Here is a 15,191-nt window from a genome sequence, read left to right as displayed (position 1 = left end):
GCCATTAGAGCAGATTCATATTTACGAAATACATTTCTGAAGCAGGCAGATGTCGACCAGTGTTTTCTTTTGACTGGACCGTGATGTCGATGTTTCAATATTTCAGCAGGTTCAACCCACTAAGACAAAGTTTATTATAGTGCAAGTGTCTGGTTACCTTTTTAACTTTAGTGTTCCTAATGAGGAAACGGCGCAATGTGTAGCAAGCGTGCACTTTGGTGCTTTTCAGGGTCACCACGATGCTTCCATACTGCTCGCTGTTCTCTGTTGGCCAGTACTGGTCACATTTCCTCTGAAACACACAGCATGCACAGAGTTACATTTGAACCTATCTGAATTACAGTCAAATGTTTGCTTCGATTATGCGATAGATCAAAGTGAACCTACTCTTCCTTTCTCCACAAGGTTCGTGATCATGACTATGACTCCAGTGTTCTGCTCCCACACCATCCTCCAGAAGTCCTCGAATGTAGACTTGAGAGGGCCCTGAGCAGCTATATAAGCTCTGGGCTGGTTGTAGCCCTGAAAACAGGAGAGTGGAGGGAGTGTTGTTTACTGGTAAGATGCAATCACTCCTCTATCAATATTCCTGATATAGCTGATGCAACCGATTTACTGGCGAAACATTTGCCGGTCATGAAATTCACTCCTTGAGCTGACAGTAATGATACGTATTCATGCATGAATACATTTCTCAAATATAAATGTAAAATTTTTTATTACTATCTGTCAGGTTTATGACTTGGACACCTCGATTGATATTTTAAACAAAGCTGTCAGCAAGCCGTTTAGCACTGCCAATAACTCTTTCACGTCGCACTATTGCTTCATTCAAGTCGCTGTTCAGCTGAAGCGGTTCAGACTCGCAACCTTTCCATTTCAAAAACAAAAAAAAAGAAAAGTAAACCTTCAACAATGTTAAGTAGCTGGTTGAACTCACATCCACATAGTTGGCATTAATGTAATCCGAATGTTTGGCATCTTTTCCTGCCAAAGCCCGTAATTTCACCCGGCTGTGGTCGTCTAAGGGGAAGCATTGACATATTTGTGAGAATTATTAAAAAGATGAAAACCCGTTTTATGAACACTATTGGAATCCAAAGCGGCAGACGTAATCAGATTTTACAGCTGACTCACAGGCCACAATGTTGATGTATCTGTTTTTGTGCTTGTTGTCAGGATGATTGGAATGTTCTGCTGTGATTTTCAGGTCGGCTGTGGAGCGTTGGACCTCCTGCAGGGAGGGAAAAAAAATAAACAGAAATTGATTTTATTAAGGAGGCTAGATCTAACAGAATTACATTCTAAAAAGAAGTTATATTTACTCAAAATCTCAGTGTTCTTTCTGATACTATATTGTTGGGGAAGTTTTATTTTTTTCCACCCTACAGATCTCCCCTGTGCACAGCTCATAGCCCCCAATTTAAAGCCGAACCTCTAGCATGGATTCTGTGCCTTATTCAAGGACGCTTCAGAGCAGATGCTTGCTGCAACTGGGGCTTGAACTCGAGCCTCTAGTAGAACAGCCTTCTTCTTTTCTACAGCACGATGCATTCAGTCACCCCCCCCAAAAAAACAATCACGTCCAAAACGGCTTCGTCGTGGTGCATTTGAACATTGCGCACACAGGCATCACATTACATGACCCCAATTAGAAGGAATACACTGGGGGTGAAGCTTTTGCCTCCTTTCTTAACCTAGTTACACAGAGAGTGTGTTCCCGTCCGGTCAACCGGCAGACAGACCTTCTCTAATTAACCTTCATCACTCTGGTCTCTCTCTCCATCTTTCTCTCAACCATCTGTTCAAAATTAGCAACCCCGCGCACGAGTGTGTGCATGATATAATGTCCAACCATTGTTCAGATTTGGCAGGCCCATTTGGAGAGAGCGTGCACAAAAGATAAATTCTGCGCTCAGTAGTTTAGCAGTATCAGCACTAGTTTATGTGCTTTTATGCAAATTTACGTAATTTTTTCTTCTTTTTTTTACTTCAAAGAAAATCTGGAAACTTCTCATTTGGTTTGTTGGGTTTGGACTGGTGTGAAAACCCCTTAGTAGATGTATCTAAAATAATGGAAAGTGAAGATTGCAGTGACAAGATTTTCATAAAGCTTGACCTCTGACCTTTAGATTGATCGAACTTGCCTGAGATTACATTAGATACACAGCCTGTCTGACTCGGTGACAACAACATACCATTGGCCTTTTATGGCTGAGCGGTAAACTACACAGAGGAAGACTACGAGGAAAGTTCTTCCCTCGAGCAGAGTGTGGCGAGGTTTGTGGCGTGAAAGCAAAGCAGATCCACTTGATTGGCTCGATTTTATGGTTCTTTGTCTAAGTGAAAGAAATACATAAAACGCAGCAACAACACAGTAATTATTTTAAAAAGCTTTTCGTACCCTTTCCACTCGCTCATCTCCATTCATGATGATGCTCCTTTATCAATAAACCTTCAGGACCTTTTCTTTTGTAAATACAAATGAGTAGTAAAGGACTGCAAGACCTGCTGTCAGCACAAAGTTGTCAAAACTGCCCAATCAAAGAGCTGCATGTTGGCATACATGACCTCTTGTTTAGTTTGTAGGTAACGTAAAGCAGAGTAGAACTAAAAGGCAACAATGGATGTTTTAGCTCCTTCATGCAGACCAACAAAACCCAGCTCTGATGTAAAACACGACTCTGTACGCAGCGAGGGTTAACAATGCTTCACAATGTTGTGTCAAAAGAGTACCTCAAACTCCTCAGCAAAACCCTGCATGTTGTTTTTGTAGAGCTCCATGACGTGTTTCACAAACTGCTTAACAGGGATGGCCTCCATGTCATCTGCAGGGGAAGCAGTAAAAACAGCAAGTGCCCATTATGTCATCGCTTTTTTACTCACTAACAGAAATTAAAGAAATTTGTGACTTTGTTTACTTTTACGCGGCATCACTACATCAGTGAGACTGGTAGATTATTTTTAACAAAAGGAAAAGATTTAAAAAATAAATAAATAACCAAGTGACCTCTATCACAAACACCTAGATTTTGGCATTTTGAGCTGTACAGGAAGACACATCTGTCTCATCTGAGCCAAATCAGCTCCAAATCACACATGAAAGATCTTTGATAAGGCTGGTCAGCATCACACAGGGACAGTGCAGGAGACCCAGCTGTCATCGCTGCCGATTCTGGCCAATGTCTTAACTAATACACACTAGCAGCTGGGGCCTCCGAGGCTTTTACTTGCCTCAGTGGCTACAGCATAGAGGTGAATTCTTGCCTATTAATCTGGTCATTTATCAAAGTGTCTTTTTTCCATCTATATTAGTGTCAAGAGACTTATCAGCCTGATCAGTTCATCAGAGTAGCTCTGGGTGAAATGTGGCTTTGTGGCAGCTAGAAAGTGTAATAGACTAAGGCTGATTAGGCCCATTCTTGACAGGACATAAAGCTGAACAAAAGGTGGGCTTAAAGGTCCCACGGCTCCATTTCAAACTTCTGAATCACTACAAATACACACAAATAGATAAGCAGAGAGAAAATATAGTGGGGGGAAAAAGAGAGGAACAAACAAACAAACAACAAGAGAAACAAGGGAAGAAACAAAGAAAGAGCAATAAAAACAGAGTGCATGCAGAGTCAATACTAGCATCATGATTATAGCTCGACTGATGTCACAGCCTTGAAATGTCCCTGAGCTTAAAGCGACTGTGAAAGTAAAGTCTGATATCGACTAGCTGCCACTCCACTGCTGCCTGGGACAATAAGGGCTAAGAAAAGCCAGTCACACAACTTCTACAGTGCTGTTTCCGGAGTCAATTCACATGTAAATGAACAGAAACTGCAAAGCAGACATTAAGGTAATACAGAAAACCCTTTGAAAAGATTTAATGACGCCTTGTAAATGTGCAATACATCAGTAGACATAAATCGATAAAAGTCAGTCAAGATTCCATTAGTCCTCTGTTTATGTCTTAAAAAAAACTATTTTTAAGGTTACAGAACAGATTTAATAAACTAAATTTAAGTTTTGTCTTAAATCTTTTTATGGTTAAAAAACGGATTTATTAGATCAGACTCAAAATTTCTGCAATGGGAACATCTGCAACAGTGATTCCTTATATTTGTAGTCTGATAAATTACCTCTTCACTGGCACCATCATGTACCTGAACCATTTATGGATTACCTTTAGCAAACAAATGCTGATCTGCTACTGTTAGCCTAAAGCGGTGGAGAACTTGAGAAAACACTTCAGCCATTACTTTATTTTTTGGTTCATTTAAATCACTTTTAGCAAACTTCAACTTGCTTGTTGTCCAACTTTTTTTTTGCACATTAACTAATACAATACAGTACTTTTTTAAAGCCACAACCTCACATACAAGTCATACCAAACAGGCTTCATGCAAGTCCCGTTTCAGTCTGATGTGTGACAAAGTACACGCTGGCTCGTTAAAACTGATAAATTAAATTTCTGGCACAGTATAGAAAACATAGCTCACCTGGTATAGGGATGACTGGGATATTCTCATTGGCCACCACCCGTGGAGAGCTGCTCTCCTCCACATAAAAGTGAGCTGTCTGGAAAAATCTCCTGCAGGGACCCAGAGAGATAAGTATAGTGAATGTGGCACAGTAAACCCACCCACTATCAGCTCAAATGATGCAGCCAAGTGTATTGAGGGAGTCGTTAGCCGGTTGTTCTCAGATCCGGTCCGTCAACATCAGCACAGAAATGTTGAACAGAATGACAACAGCAGAAAACTCCTAATGAAAACCCCAGAGAAGTTAGGACACAGCTGATCGCACACAGAGTGAGTGGCTCCTGGAAACAGAGCCTTCGCTGACTATAGGGACCAGGTAAACAACTCACGGTGACACGCTGCAGCGCCGAGCCGAGTTTGGCTCTTTATGCAAACCGAAGACAACTAATCCAAACACATTTTCTCTTCTCAGGGCCTCTTTCAAGGGACTTTGAGGACAAGGAAATCAACTTCAAGATGCATTTTCTGGAGTAAATACTCATTGTTGGCAGCAGCTGCTGCCTCTGCTGCTGCTCAAAAAGCTGTTTCAAAAAGCCTGGATCTTTGCAAATACTGCCAGGACAATTCAATCAAAATTTTCATACAGCCTGAAGTTCAGAGTTCACAGAGTGACAAACTGCAAGCAGCCATGCTCTTTCGTAAGTATTGAGGTTATTTATCTGGTGATATTAAAACAGATTTGTAAAAAGGTCAGCTGTGCATTAAAAATAATCAGCAGCTCTAGCGTGACTGACAACAACCAGTGAGGAACCGGAACACCTGGTATACCAACTCGCATGCAATCTGTCCTATAAGACCCACGTTTCATCCCAGTGCTAACATACCCCAGCTTTAACCCTACCTGTACGCCATGCAGAGGAGGGAGCAGATGCTAGTCATTCTTAGAGAGATGAAACCGAAACAAAAAGGTGGAACTGCATTTAAAAAGAAAATGCACAAAGAGAGGAGCCAAACAGAGACGGTGACAGAGAGAATTGATAGAGAGAAAAGAGAGCGCGAGAGAGGAAAGGTGAAAACAAACGGGGGAGGAGCGCTCCCCCCGGTTTCAGTCGCAGCCTCCCGATCTAATGGCCTCCTTTGAGGGCAGATGTGGTCCTGCTAACTAATCGGCATCGTCCATGTCGTCTTCCTGACTCTCAGAAGAGCAGCTTGCATTAAGGCCAGTTTAACAGCTTTATTAATGAATTCCAATTAAGAAGAAAAAGAAAAGAAAGGAGGTGGGACTGGGTTTGTTCTCGGTTTTATATCTGTCAGTTTTCAGCCAACACCTTGAGCCTCACAGGCTTCCAGATGGGCAACACCAGCAATTAACACCAGACTCATAACCTCAGATAAACCCAAACAGGGAAGCTTTAATAGATAATTCACTGGCCACACATTTCTCCATAGACGCCTCTAAAAATCAAATGTATGGTGGAATTAAGCCGATATGATAATGAACAAAACATCTGGAACTAGAGAAACTCACGGGTTTAGCCTCTGTGTCACTAAGAGAGACCACGCAGAGGATGAAGAGTAAACGGCTTGATTTCATCTTTCACCGTAGCCTTTTCCCTAAGGGAAGCAGGCATTGTCTGAACTGTCTGAGCTGTCACAACAGCAGCTGCGATGGCCATTTCAAATCTCAAAGCTGCCCCTGCTTTTCTACTCAAATACCCAAACTCTCGCTAACCGAATCTGTACAGTCATCTTGCTTTCAGCTCTGGTTTTTTACACCTCTGTGGAGCCAATAACCCCGCTTTTAATTATATCTCACTGTTTTATTATCTGTCACAGCAAGGTGATATAAACATTTGCTGTGGCGATCAAATCAAAAAAACAAAAAAAAAACAAACATTTAAATGCATTTAACACATTTCAAATATTTATTTCTAAAGAGTCTATAAACAAATAAAATCCTTTACAAGTAGCGGCAGTAAATATACACAGGACCAGCTGAGGAAGTAGCCTACAGTGCCATTTGTTACTCATTAACCAGCCGACATGTGCTTGTGGCCTGGCCTGTGTAATTACTCGGGCTCCAATAGCATGGCTGGAAATTAGCCCAGCAGATGAAGACACAGCTGGGACCCATGCTGGCATTGCGGGGCCTTCAGGTCTCCTGCCCCTCACCCAAGTGGGTGATGGGCAAAATGTACAAAGCAAAGGGAAGAAAGCAGCATTAGTACCCTTGCTAAGCCCAAACCATGCTGAGGACACTTAAACGCAGGTGGTTTACTTAGTAGAAAACATGAACAGAGAAAAAAAATGCATTCAAGAGGTCCAGTGTGAGTGAGGGGCAGCTGTATTTTTATACCTCTAAAGGAGGAATCAGAGACATCATCATCCCCACACCCAGTAAAGATAAGGCTTTTTATTTTCAATAAAAGGCTACAGCACTTCATCATAGCAATTTACTGTTCTAACAAACTAAGATGGAGCCCCGGGAATGAGGTTGTGAACTCTCTCTCACCTCCAGTAGACCATCACAATTAGCAGCATGATGAGGCACAGCAGAGTGAGAGCAGACACCACCACCAAGGGGACAATCCACACCATCCTGCCCATCCCCGGGTGAGGTGGCGGCATCCCATTGGACATGGTGGTTCTGTCTGAAAGACAAAACAAACACATGTTAAATGTCTAAATATGTCATACCGACTTATACAGTTTCATCTGTGCTCTTATAAAGTGCCTCCGTGAATATATTTAAAGGCTATTCTGATGTTTTGTTCGCAGATAAAATGGAAATCTTGGAACAGAGTAGGGTTAGTCTTTGCGTCTTCTCTTCAGTTAAACGCTGGGACACTATGCTAGGCTTTTCTCCATTAATTCTATAATGTTCACGAAATAAATTGTTTCCTAAAATTAAAAGCCTAGACAGAAGTCATTGTGGAAAAAAACAAAAACAAACACAAACACAAATCAAGGAGAGAACAAACACATTTTACAAGAGCTCAAGATGAACTCTAATTAGATGATTAAAACAATGTGATTGGGTTGGTTGATCAGATTCAAAAGAAAACCACAGTGTTGTTTGTTTATATTGTTATTGATAATCACTAACGGCAACTGCCTTTTAACATTTTTCAGTGCCACTTCTAGTATTTTCATGGTTTGTTGAGGGGGAAATAAGACAAAAAAAAGAGGCAAAGACATCTTCATAAATGCTCTCCCTCGAAACAAACTCTTTTAAAACATGCTTAAAGGAATTCCTTGAGGCGCAGTCCCTCTGGCAGACAGCCTACTTCTTCCTTCAGGTCTCTGTGTTGTAGTGACACAAATGCCTGGGGCTCCGTCTTTGACCGAGATGGTAACCAGTGTAGTTAGCGTCTTATATCAAGTTATTTGTTCTGCTAAACTGGTCTCTGTAAGTGCTGGTGGTGTTTACAGAACTGTGCTTTGGAAAGAAGTCTTGCCTGGCACAACAGCCGACAACAAGGGAAAAAAGGCTTAACAAGAGTTCAAAAGATTTTTCAGTATGAGGAGGGGAAAAAAAAGAAATAAAAAACAACAACACAGGAATCGAAATGTCCTGCTCACCAGTGTGGACAGAGAAAGGCCAGCTGTTTGCATTTTCATTTTCAGTGGGGATCTTTGTAGGTAAATTCTTGGGAATTTGCGTCTTTACGCTGCTATTACGCGGCTCCTGAGTGGACACTGGGTTTACACCTGTAGGGTTGCTCTCCACGTCTTCACCAGTGCTCGGAGGTCCTGTGGTGCCTTTAACTGTAGGTTTCCCTTCTCCTTTCTCTTTGGCTGTGGATGCGGGGGTGGGGATTAAAGGTTTTTTGGCCAGAGTGCTGTTTGCTTGTTTCTCCCCATTGTCAGTTCCAGTCTTTTCCTTCTTCTTCTTCTGCTGCTCTTCCTCCTCCTCCTTCTCCCCATCTTTCTCGCCTTCCTCCCCCTCCTCTTCACCCTCGTGCGGAGCATTATTCTCCTCAGACGCGTTGTCTGTCTCGGAGCCCTGAGGTGGCGTCTGCTCGTTGTTGGACTTTGTGGGCGCGGTGGATGGACGAGTGGGGTTCTGAGTGGCTTGAGGCGCCTGCGTGGGCCAAACAGAGCTGGGCATGGAGGAGATGACCCCTCCGCCGACACCCAAGCCTGCCAGCAAGGTGCTCGTCACTACCGATGCCACCGTGGCCTGGCTGCCACTAGAAGAGGGGCCCATCCCTGTTGCCATGGAGACAATGGAGAAGTGGATACCAGAGGACGTCCACGTGGAGGAACCAGAACTGATTGGAGCCATGTCTGCTGAGGACGCAGGAGAAACTGTGGGCTGAGGGAGATGGGCAGAGAGGGGGGGGGAGAAATGGTTACCCAACAGAATATGACATGAACGTCACTGAGATGCAAAAAGAAATGTGCACTGCCATCTTCTGGTCAACTAACCATCCCAGTCTTCACAATTCGAGATCCTTCAAAAATTCTTGTCGTATTAGCTGTGAAACAAAAGAGGGAGGGACATAAAATATTTATATATCCATCTATTAGTGCATTTGAAGACGGAACAAAGGCCTTAGAGTACACCTGCTGTGACCACATACCTCTGAACAACAGTGTTTGGCTAAAATCACTGCGCAGATCATGTTGACACACTGCCTGCACTCTGAACAGGTACAGGATGTCAGGAGAAACGTTAGTGATGACTGCTTTCTGTAAGAGAAAACACACATAAAATACTGTCAATTCTAACTGAAATTGCATCGTAATAGATGAACACATTTGAAAAGGCAGATGCTAATAATTCAAATAGCCTCCAATGAACGCTTTCCATTTTAAACTACTGCTTGGCCAATAGTCTGTGGCCCACAACTTCCAAGCTGTTTAGAAAGGTTATTTTCTGTTTAATTTAATTGTGTTTTTGCAGGTTGCAGATGGCTTAACTTGTATTCAAAGTGCCCTCAGAATAGGTGGGTGATTGCCTCTGGTGTTGCAGAGCCAGTATTTCTCCAAAATAATTCAGATAAAGGTGTCCAGAGATAGAAACTGAAAATTGAAATGGAAATGAAGTGAGCAAAATAAGGACTTTAGTGCAGAGAGGGAGAAGTGGACAGAATAATGTGAGAAAAAGAGGCTGATCGACTGTATTAATGGAGTGTAACTGCACGGACAGAGCACCACACGGACACTATAATCACTCTCTCAGTCAGCCATTTGAAATCAAAGCACAATGCAAATTTACAGGTCTCCCACTTCACCACGACAAATAAATCATGTTATTACATTAATGCATTCCACGCAAAATAGTCACTTAGCCTCACGAGCCCAACATGGTTCACCAGTCACATCATGGGTAATACATCTTCCGTAACAAAGTTTAGATGACACTTGATATCTAAGTAAGCATTTTCACAGTGCAGCAGCCTTTATGGAGAACGCGCTGCTCTTTTGTGGCCACAGAGTACAGAAAATGAAGACTGTAGAGATATAAGAAGAACATCAGGGTGCAGTAATCATTAACAGAGAGCTAAAAAGAGATGCCAAAATTCACAAATAATGAGAGAAAGCTATGGGTAACATCAGGTATAAATATTGTTGCTGCAAGTGAGATGTGAACTTCTGTCCACAATGAGCGGCAATAATTCAACAAAGGGAATAATATTAACTTATGGTATGTTTTCTGATGAGAATAACAGTTTATTTTGTGGAGGAGTTCTTGACTGCCAGAAGCCTGGTTGCATATTGATTTCAGCTCACTTGTCCATCATTTTCTAAGCTTCAGTAGCTACATTCGAAGCTCAAGTTCTCCTCCAGGCATGTTTTAGGAAACACAGTATTAAAGATAAGCTGCGCGGAATAATAATTTGTGTCTGAAGTGTTTTTACCCTCACAAAGTAGTTCAATTACCTGGTTTAAAATTCTTAAAATTACATCTCCTCCTCCTTTCTCCCAGAATCTATGAATATGCAAATCATTGTTCATTGTGTAACTGCTGAACACAACGCGTCTCCTTATTCACAGAGTGTGTGCGCGCACCGGAGGCATCGAACTCGTGCAAGTTCCACGCTGCAAAATTTGCTTCATAATGTCATGAAATCATCCTGTAGAACGATTGTTTAAAAAAATTTCAGTGCCAGACTCTGCAATTGGATCCTTCTGCACAGTGAAGGTTAAACATCAAAGTGAGGCAAACACGCTTGAGTGAAGGGGGTTATTACCTTAAAGGATTAGCCAGCTCTTGCTCTCAGATCTCACCCCTTCTGTGCAGTTACCCACACCAAATAGGAGTCGCTAGTGCAGCAACATTACAAGATCCCTCACGAGCTTCCAGCCCATGACAACTGTGTTTATTGGAATGCGCCAAGCTGGAGGTAGCATTGCCACCAGGGAACTGATCCCAGGTCTCTGAACTGGTGAGATGAGATTTTTCTCCTCTGCACTGTTTATATCAAAAAGCCAGTCATGCAGACTATAAAAACAGCTGGGGGTCAGTGGGCTTTAAAGAGATGCACAGCTGGGTGTTGGATTTCCACAAATGCTAAAATATGTGACCAGAGAGAAGAATATATAGAGTGAAAAAGAACAGCCCTGTAGGTGCAACCTCCTGCAGAGGGAGGATATATCTGTGGACACCACTGAATATTCTGCTGAAAAGCTACAGTAAGAACCGAAGTGTGCTAACTCACTGTTTAAGGCAGCGAGATGAATTATATGATCAGTGGAGCAAAGATCTAAAAGGGTACATTTGCTCTGCATGTTACTAACAGAAGTTTCTGTTGAAAGAGCCGCTCGTACTGCCTGAAAACTGAAGATTTTTTTAAATGATTGCTTTTTAAATTGGGAAAATAAAAGCGAATATATTATTTTGTTTACGCCGCCTCGGTCTGTATGCGTTTTTTTTTTTGTTCACCCTGTAATAGAGGTGCCTACTTCTGAGGCTGATTCAAACCTAAATGCAAATAAACAGAGGGGTAAATGCTACACCTGGATAAAGGCCACAGCTGCAATTTTGAACACATTATATATACAGTATCTCAGTGTGACACGTCAAAGTTTGTGACGGGCCTGTGCTTCTATTCTTAGACAGGTGAGTGACAGCAGAGTGTCTGGGCCCTCATATCAGCCAACAGCCACATGCAGAGTTCATCATAACCTGTCACCTCCAATACACACCGTCACTGATCTGGCCAACCTCTGATCCTGACAGATACATCTGAGGCTCTGCACACCAATCGGAGCTGTTTATGCAACATTTATTGTAAAATAAATAAATAAAAGCTTTTAAACAGCCACACTCACCATGCTCTGATCCCCGGTCTTGGTGAAGGTCTTTTCATCAGCGACATCACGTTTCACCCAGCTGTAGGAGACCATGTAACTGGTGATAGGTGGGTGGTAGACTGTCAGAGGGCGTTCCCAGCTCACCATCAATGCCGTCTGGTTTAGTGGCTGGATCTTCATGCTCACTGGGGCACTGCTGCACACTAAAAAGACCAGAGAGGGGAAAAAAAGAAGGATATGAGAACAAGGCAGCATGAAAAGAAAGAAAAGGGGAGGAGGGGGACGAAAAAAAGATTGACAAGGAAGTAAACAGTGGTGTCACTTTTTCACTGACTGAATACAGCTCGGTGAAGATGGAAGACTGTGATTGGGATGACTGCTTGACCACATGTGTTTTTGTCTGTCGACATGTGTGGGTAGAATGAAGGTTGCCTTTTAACGGGCTTATTACAAAATCCCGCTTGCTTTGACTCAAAGCCATTTCCACTTGAGAAACACCCAGAAGTGCACAAAGCTAAAGTAACTAAATAACAAAAATACTCCTGAAGGCTTCAGTTGGGTCACGCACAACCTCCGGCGTGTGCAGATTGTCAATCTGGACGCGTTGTGCCTTTTTCATGCCAAAAAAAAGAAGAAGGGGGAAAAAAAAAAAAGCACAGGCAAAATATAAAAGAACCAAGCGCCGCGTGGCGGGCATGTGGTACAGATTATCTAGCAGCAACATGCCCATACCCAATTTGTCAGATTAAACACTACGCACAAAGGAGACAAAAGATAATCTGTAAATCGTCCTCAAGGTGGCAGTGCAGGCTGCAGCAAGGATATTTACACAGGGCTCCATCAGTATGGGTAAGGGACAATCTGGACATGCTTCTCAGCAGATCAGGGCAACAGCAGTCAGGAAATAGTGTCAAATGATTATGTGCTCTCAGAGTTTCTGCCAAATTGAAATTGTCACCACAGTTTTCTCCATTTGCACACTGAAGCTATGACACAAATTATGCACCACGATATGTGAAAGGGAGAAAAGGGAGACAGGGTGGAAAGAAATCAGTCAAGAGAACACGGGGGAAAAAACAAAAGGAAGAAAATCTCGGGGTGTTGATTAGATGTGACAGGTGCGAAATGTATTATAAACCTGTCGGATGTGTGTTGTCAACCTCAACAATGATAATTTAATAGCAGCTGAAGATGTCACTGCGGTTTTACTGCCTGCATCACTTCTGTCATGGCAATCATCATCCTTTTAACAATCAGCACGCACGTATTAGTAACCATCTCAGCTTCTCCCGTTCTGCATATTGCAAAGAAAACTTAAAAAAAAAAAAGAAAAAAAGATTCTTCTCCTAAAAATGTGTCATCTGAGCAACCTTTTCTTAAATGTAGTCAAGTTATGAGCAAACGCTGCGACCCAGGCACTGACTTCAAACTTAGATGTGCACGTGTTCGTTTTGTGAAAGTTGCACTTGGTAAAAACCGGCGCAGAGCAGGATCGAGTGGAAACAAAACCTTAAGCTGACAATAAAATGTACATACTGTTTTAAAAGTGGAGGAATTCTTTTAAACGCTGTAACCTTCAAAATTCGTGTTTCATAGAGGTTCCACCTCGGTCTACAACACCACTCAGCACAGAGCATGAATCTTTCTCCCGGCACTGTCTACCGAGCGGTGATGAATCGACGGTTGTCAACAAACAGCAGTTCCAAAGCGTCTCACTTCTAAAGCCTTTACAGTATTTTTTTAAAAGAAGCTGTTTGCAGCATTGAATGATCGAGGAGACAAGGATTTTACTCTAAACACAATGAGGGGGGGACAAAACTATTCATTGTGAACTCTGCAGGCGAGCTGAGTAATGCGAGTCATCTCAACCACCAAAAACCAACGCAGTAACTACAATAATCATTTAACGGTGATGCTCACTGTCTATAGCTTTAACCATAATCTTAACACCTACTGATTTTTTTTAAGACCAATGCTCCTTTAATTAAAATGAAAGGCTGACTGGGTGAAAATCGAGTAACTGCCTACTGTAGGAGTAAAATGCCAAACATTCTTCGGTTATAATTGTTCCGGAACAAGGACATGGCAGCCTTTCTCCACTTTATATCTTTATACATTCATTACTTTTCAGTTCTGTGCTGTAAGTGACAACACAAGAAAGTTTAAAGCATCATTGCGGGTTCTTGGAAACTGTCGCTGTCATTTTCTACAGTTTCGAAACATATTATCAGTTCCCTAACCTGAGAATATAATGAACACAGCAATCTGATAAGACATATAAAAAGCATTATCACCATTGTATCAATTAATTAAATTTTAAATGGAGGGTATGGCTTTGGCAGAGCTGGGGGGTTTTTTTTGTTGTTTTTTTTACACATGCAAAGACACACCAAAGATAAAATAAATAGTGCCCTATATATCTTGGCATTATTACTGGACAAACAATGACAGTGCACCACCACAAACTAATCTGCAATCTCTATTTTGCATCTGAAAGGTTAGCTCTGCATTTGTAATGGCCAAACAAATTCCATTGCCATAAAAGCCACAGCGATGGAGCATTCAGTGAAGGCGCGGCCCTGGCTCTCATACGCCATTTACAAGCAAAGCCATCATTTATTGTGCGCGGACAAACAGGCCCCGTTGCACAACCTTGACAGATGTCATCCTTGCAGATGAGATTGACAGTGTTTAAACCTCCATTCGCCTATACATTCTTGCACAAAAATATTCTTTGATAAAAATGCAGATTCGATTTTGCAAAACAGAAAATAAATAAATAAATAAAAAGACGAGGGAGGGGTAAACAAAAAATTAAAAGACACTGGTTCCCATTCATTCTGCCTACTGACATAATGCCACAAAAGCAATTTCACAACTTAATTTGTATGGGTCTATTTTAGCTGTACCACATATTAATGATGATTGCTGATCGGCCCCGTTAGAGTGCTCCAACTTCATCACAAGCATTCCCAATCAATTCTCCCTGCCAGACACCAACAACACCACTTTAAGGAGCAGCAGCCTTTCTCATTAGTCTCCATAGTTCCTGTACTGTTCGGTTAAAGCCAGCACGGCAAGATGCACACATAAAAGAGAAAGACAAACAAAGATACTCTGATCAAGCACTGCATGAGGTCCGTGCCTGGTATTAATATGTGCTTTGAAGAATCAGTTGTATCAGTGAGAGAATCAAATGTGCCAAGTTTTACCCAAAAAGCTCCTGAAATTGGAATTATTACATTAAACTACTGATTTCTCCTCTGTTCGACTTTTATCTAACAAAATACGAGAAAAAAACCCAAAAAAAACCACAATAAAATTGTCCCTTTACTGAGAGACTGATTTTAGCCGAGATCTATGATTGGTTCCCTATGGCTTCATAGTGTAGCGGTTTAGATATTTGACTAACAAACAAAAGATCACCAGTTTGATCCCGAGAGAAGAGACAAATCC

The 15,191-nt window shown here is 42.0% G+C and overlaps 1 protein-coding gene across 2 annotated transcripts in view; it reads right to left on the bottom strand.

Moving 5' to 3' along the window:
* The window catches only part of ca16b (carbonic anhydrase XVI b), a 112,184-nt gene that overhangs the window by 9,893 nt on the left and 87,100 nt on the right, over window positions 1-15,191 (bottom strand). For both annotated transcript variants that reach the window (XM_004548741.6, XM_004548742.6), the window contains 11 exons: window positions 11,754-11,938; window positions 9,059-9,167; window positions 8,904-8,953; window positions 8,055-8,790; window positions 6,985-7,123; window positions 4,491-4,582; window positions 2,737-2,828; window positions 1,138-1,234; window positions 941-1,023; window positions 388-522; window positions 158-292 (listed from right to left, as the gene is read on the bottom strand). In XM_004548741.6, the coding sequence (XP_004548798.1) occupies window positions 158-292; window positions 388-522; window positions 941-1,023; window positions 1,138-1,234; window positions 2,737-2,828; window positions 4,491-4,582; window positions 6,985-7,123; window positions 8,055-8,790; window positions 8,904-8,953; window positions 9,059-9,167; window positions 11,754-11,938 (1,853 nt within the window). The remainder of the gene's footprint in view (window positions 1-157; window positions 293-387; window positions 523-940; window positions 1,024-1,137; window positions 1,235-2,736; window positions 2,829-4,490; window positions 4,583-6,984; window positions 7,124-8,054; window positions 8,791-8,903; window positions 8,954-9,058; window positions 9,168-11,753; window positions 11,939-15,191) is intronic.

This window comes from Maylandia zebra, linkage group LG5, assembly GCF_041146795.1.
Source record: "Maylandia zebra isolate NMK-2024a linkage group LG5, Mzebra_GT3a, whole genome shotgun sequence".
Taxonomy (NCBI): domain Eukaryota; kingdom Metazoa; phylum Chordata; class Actinopteri; order Cichliformes; family Cichlidae; genus Maylandia; species Maylandia zebra.
The sequence above is the reverse complement of the archived record's forward strand: the minus strand, read 5'-3'. Positions and strand labels throughout refer to the sequence as shown.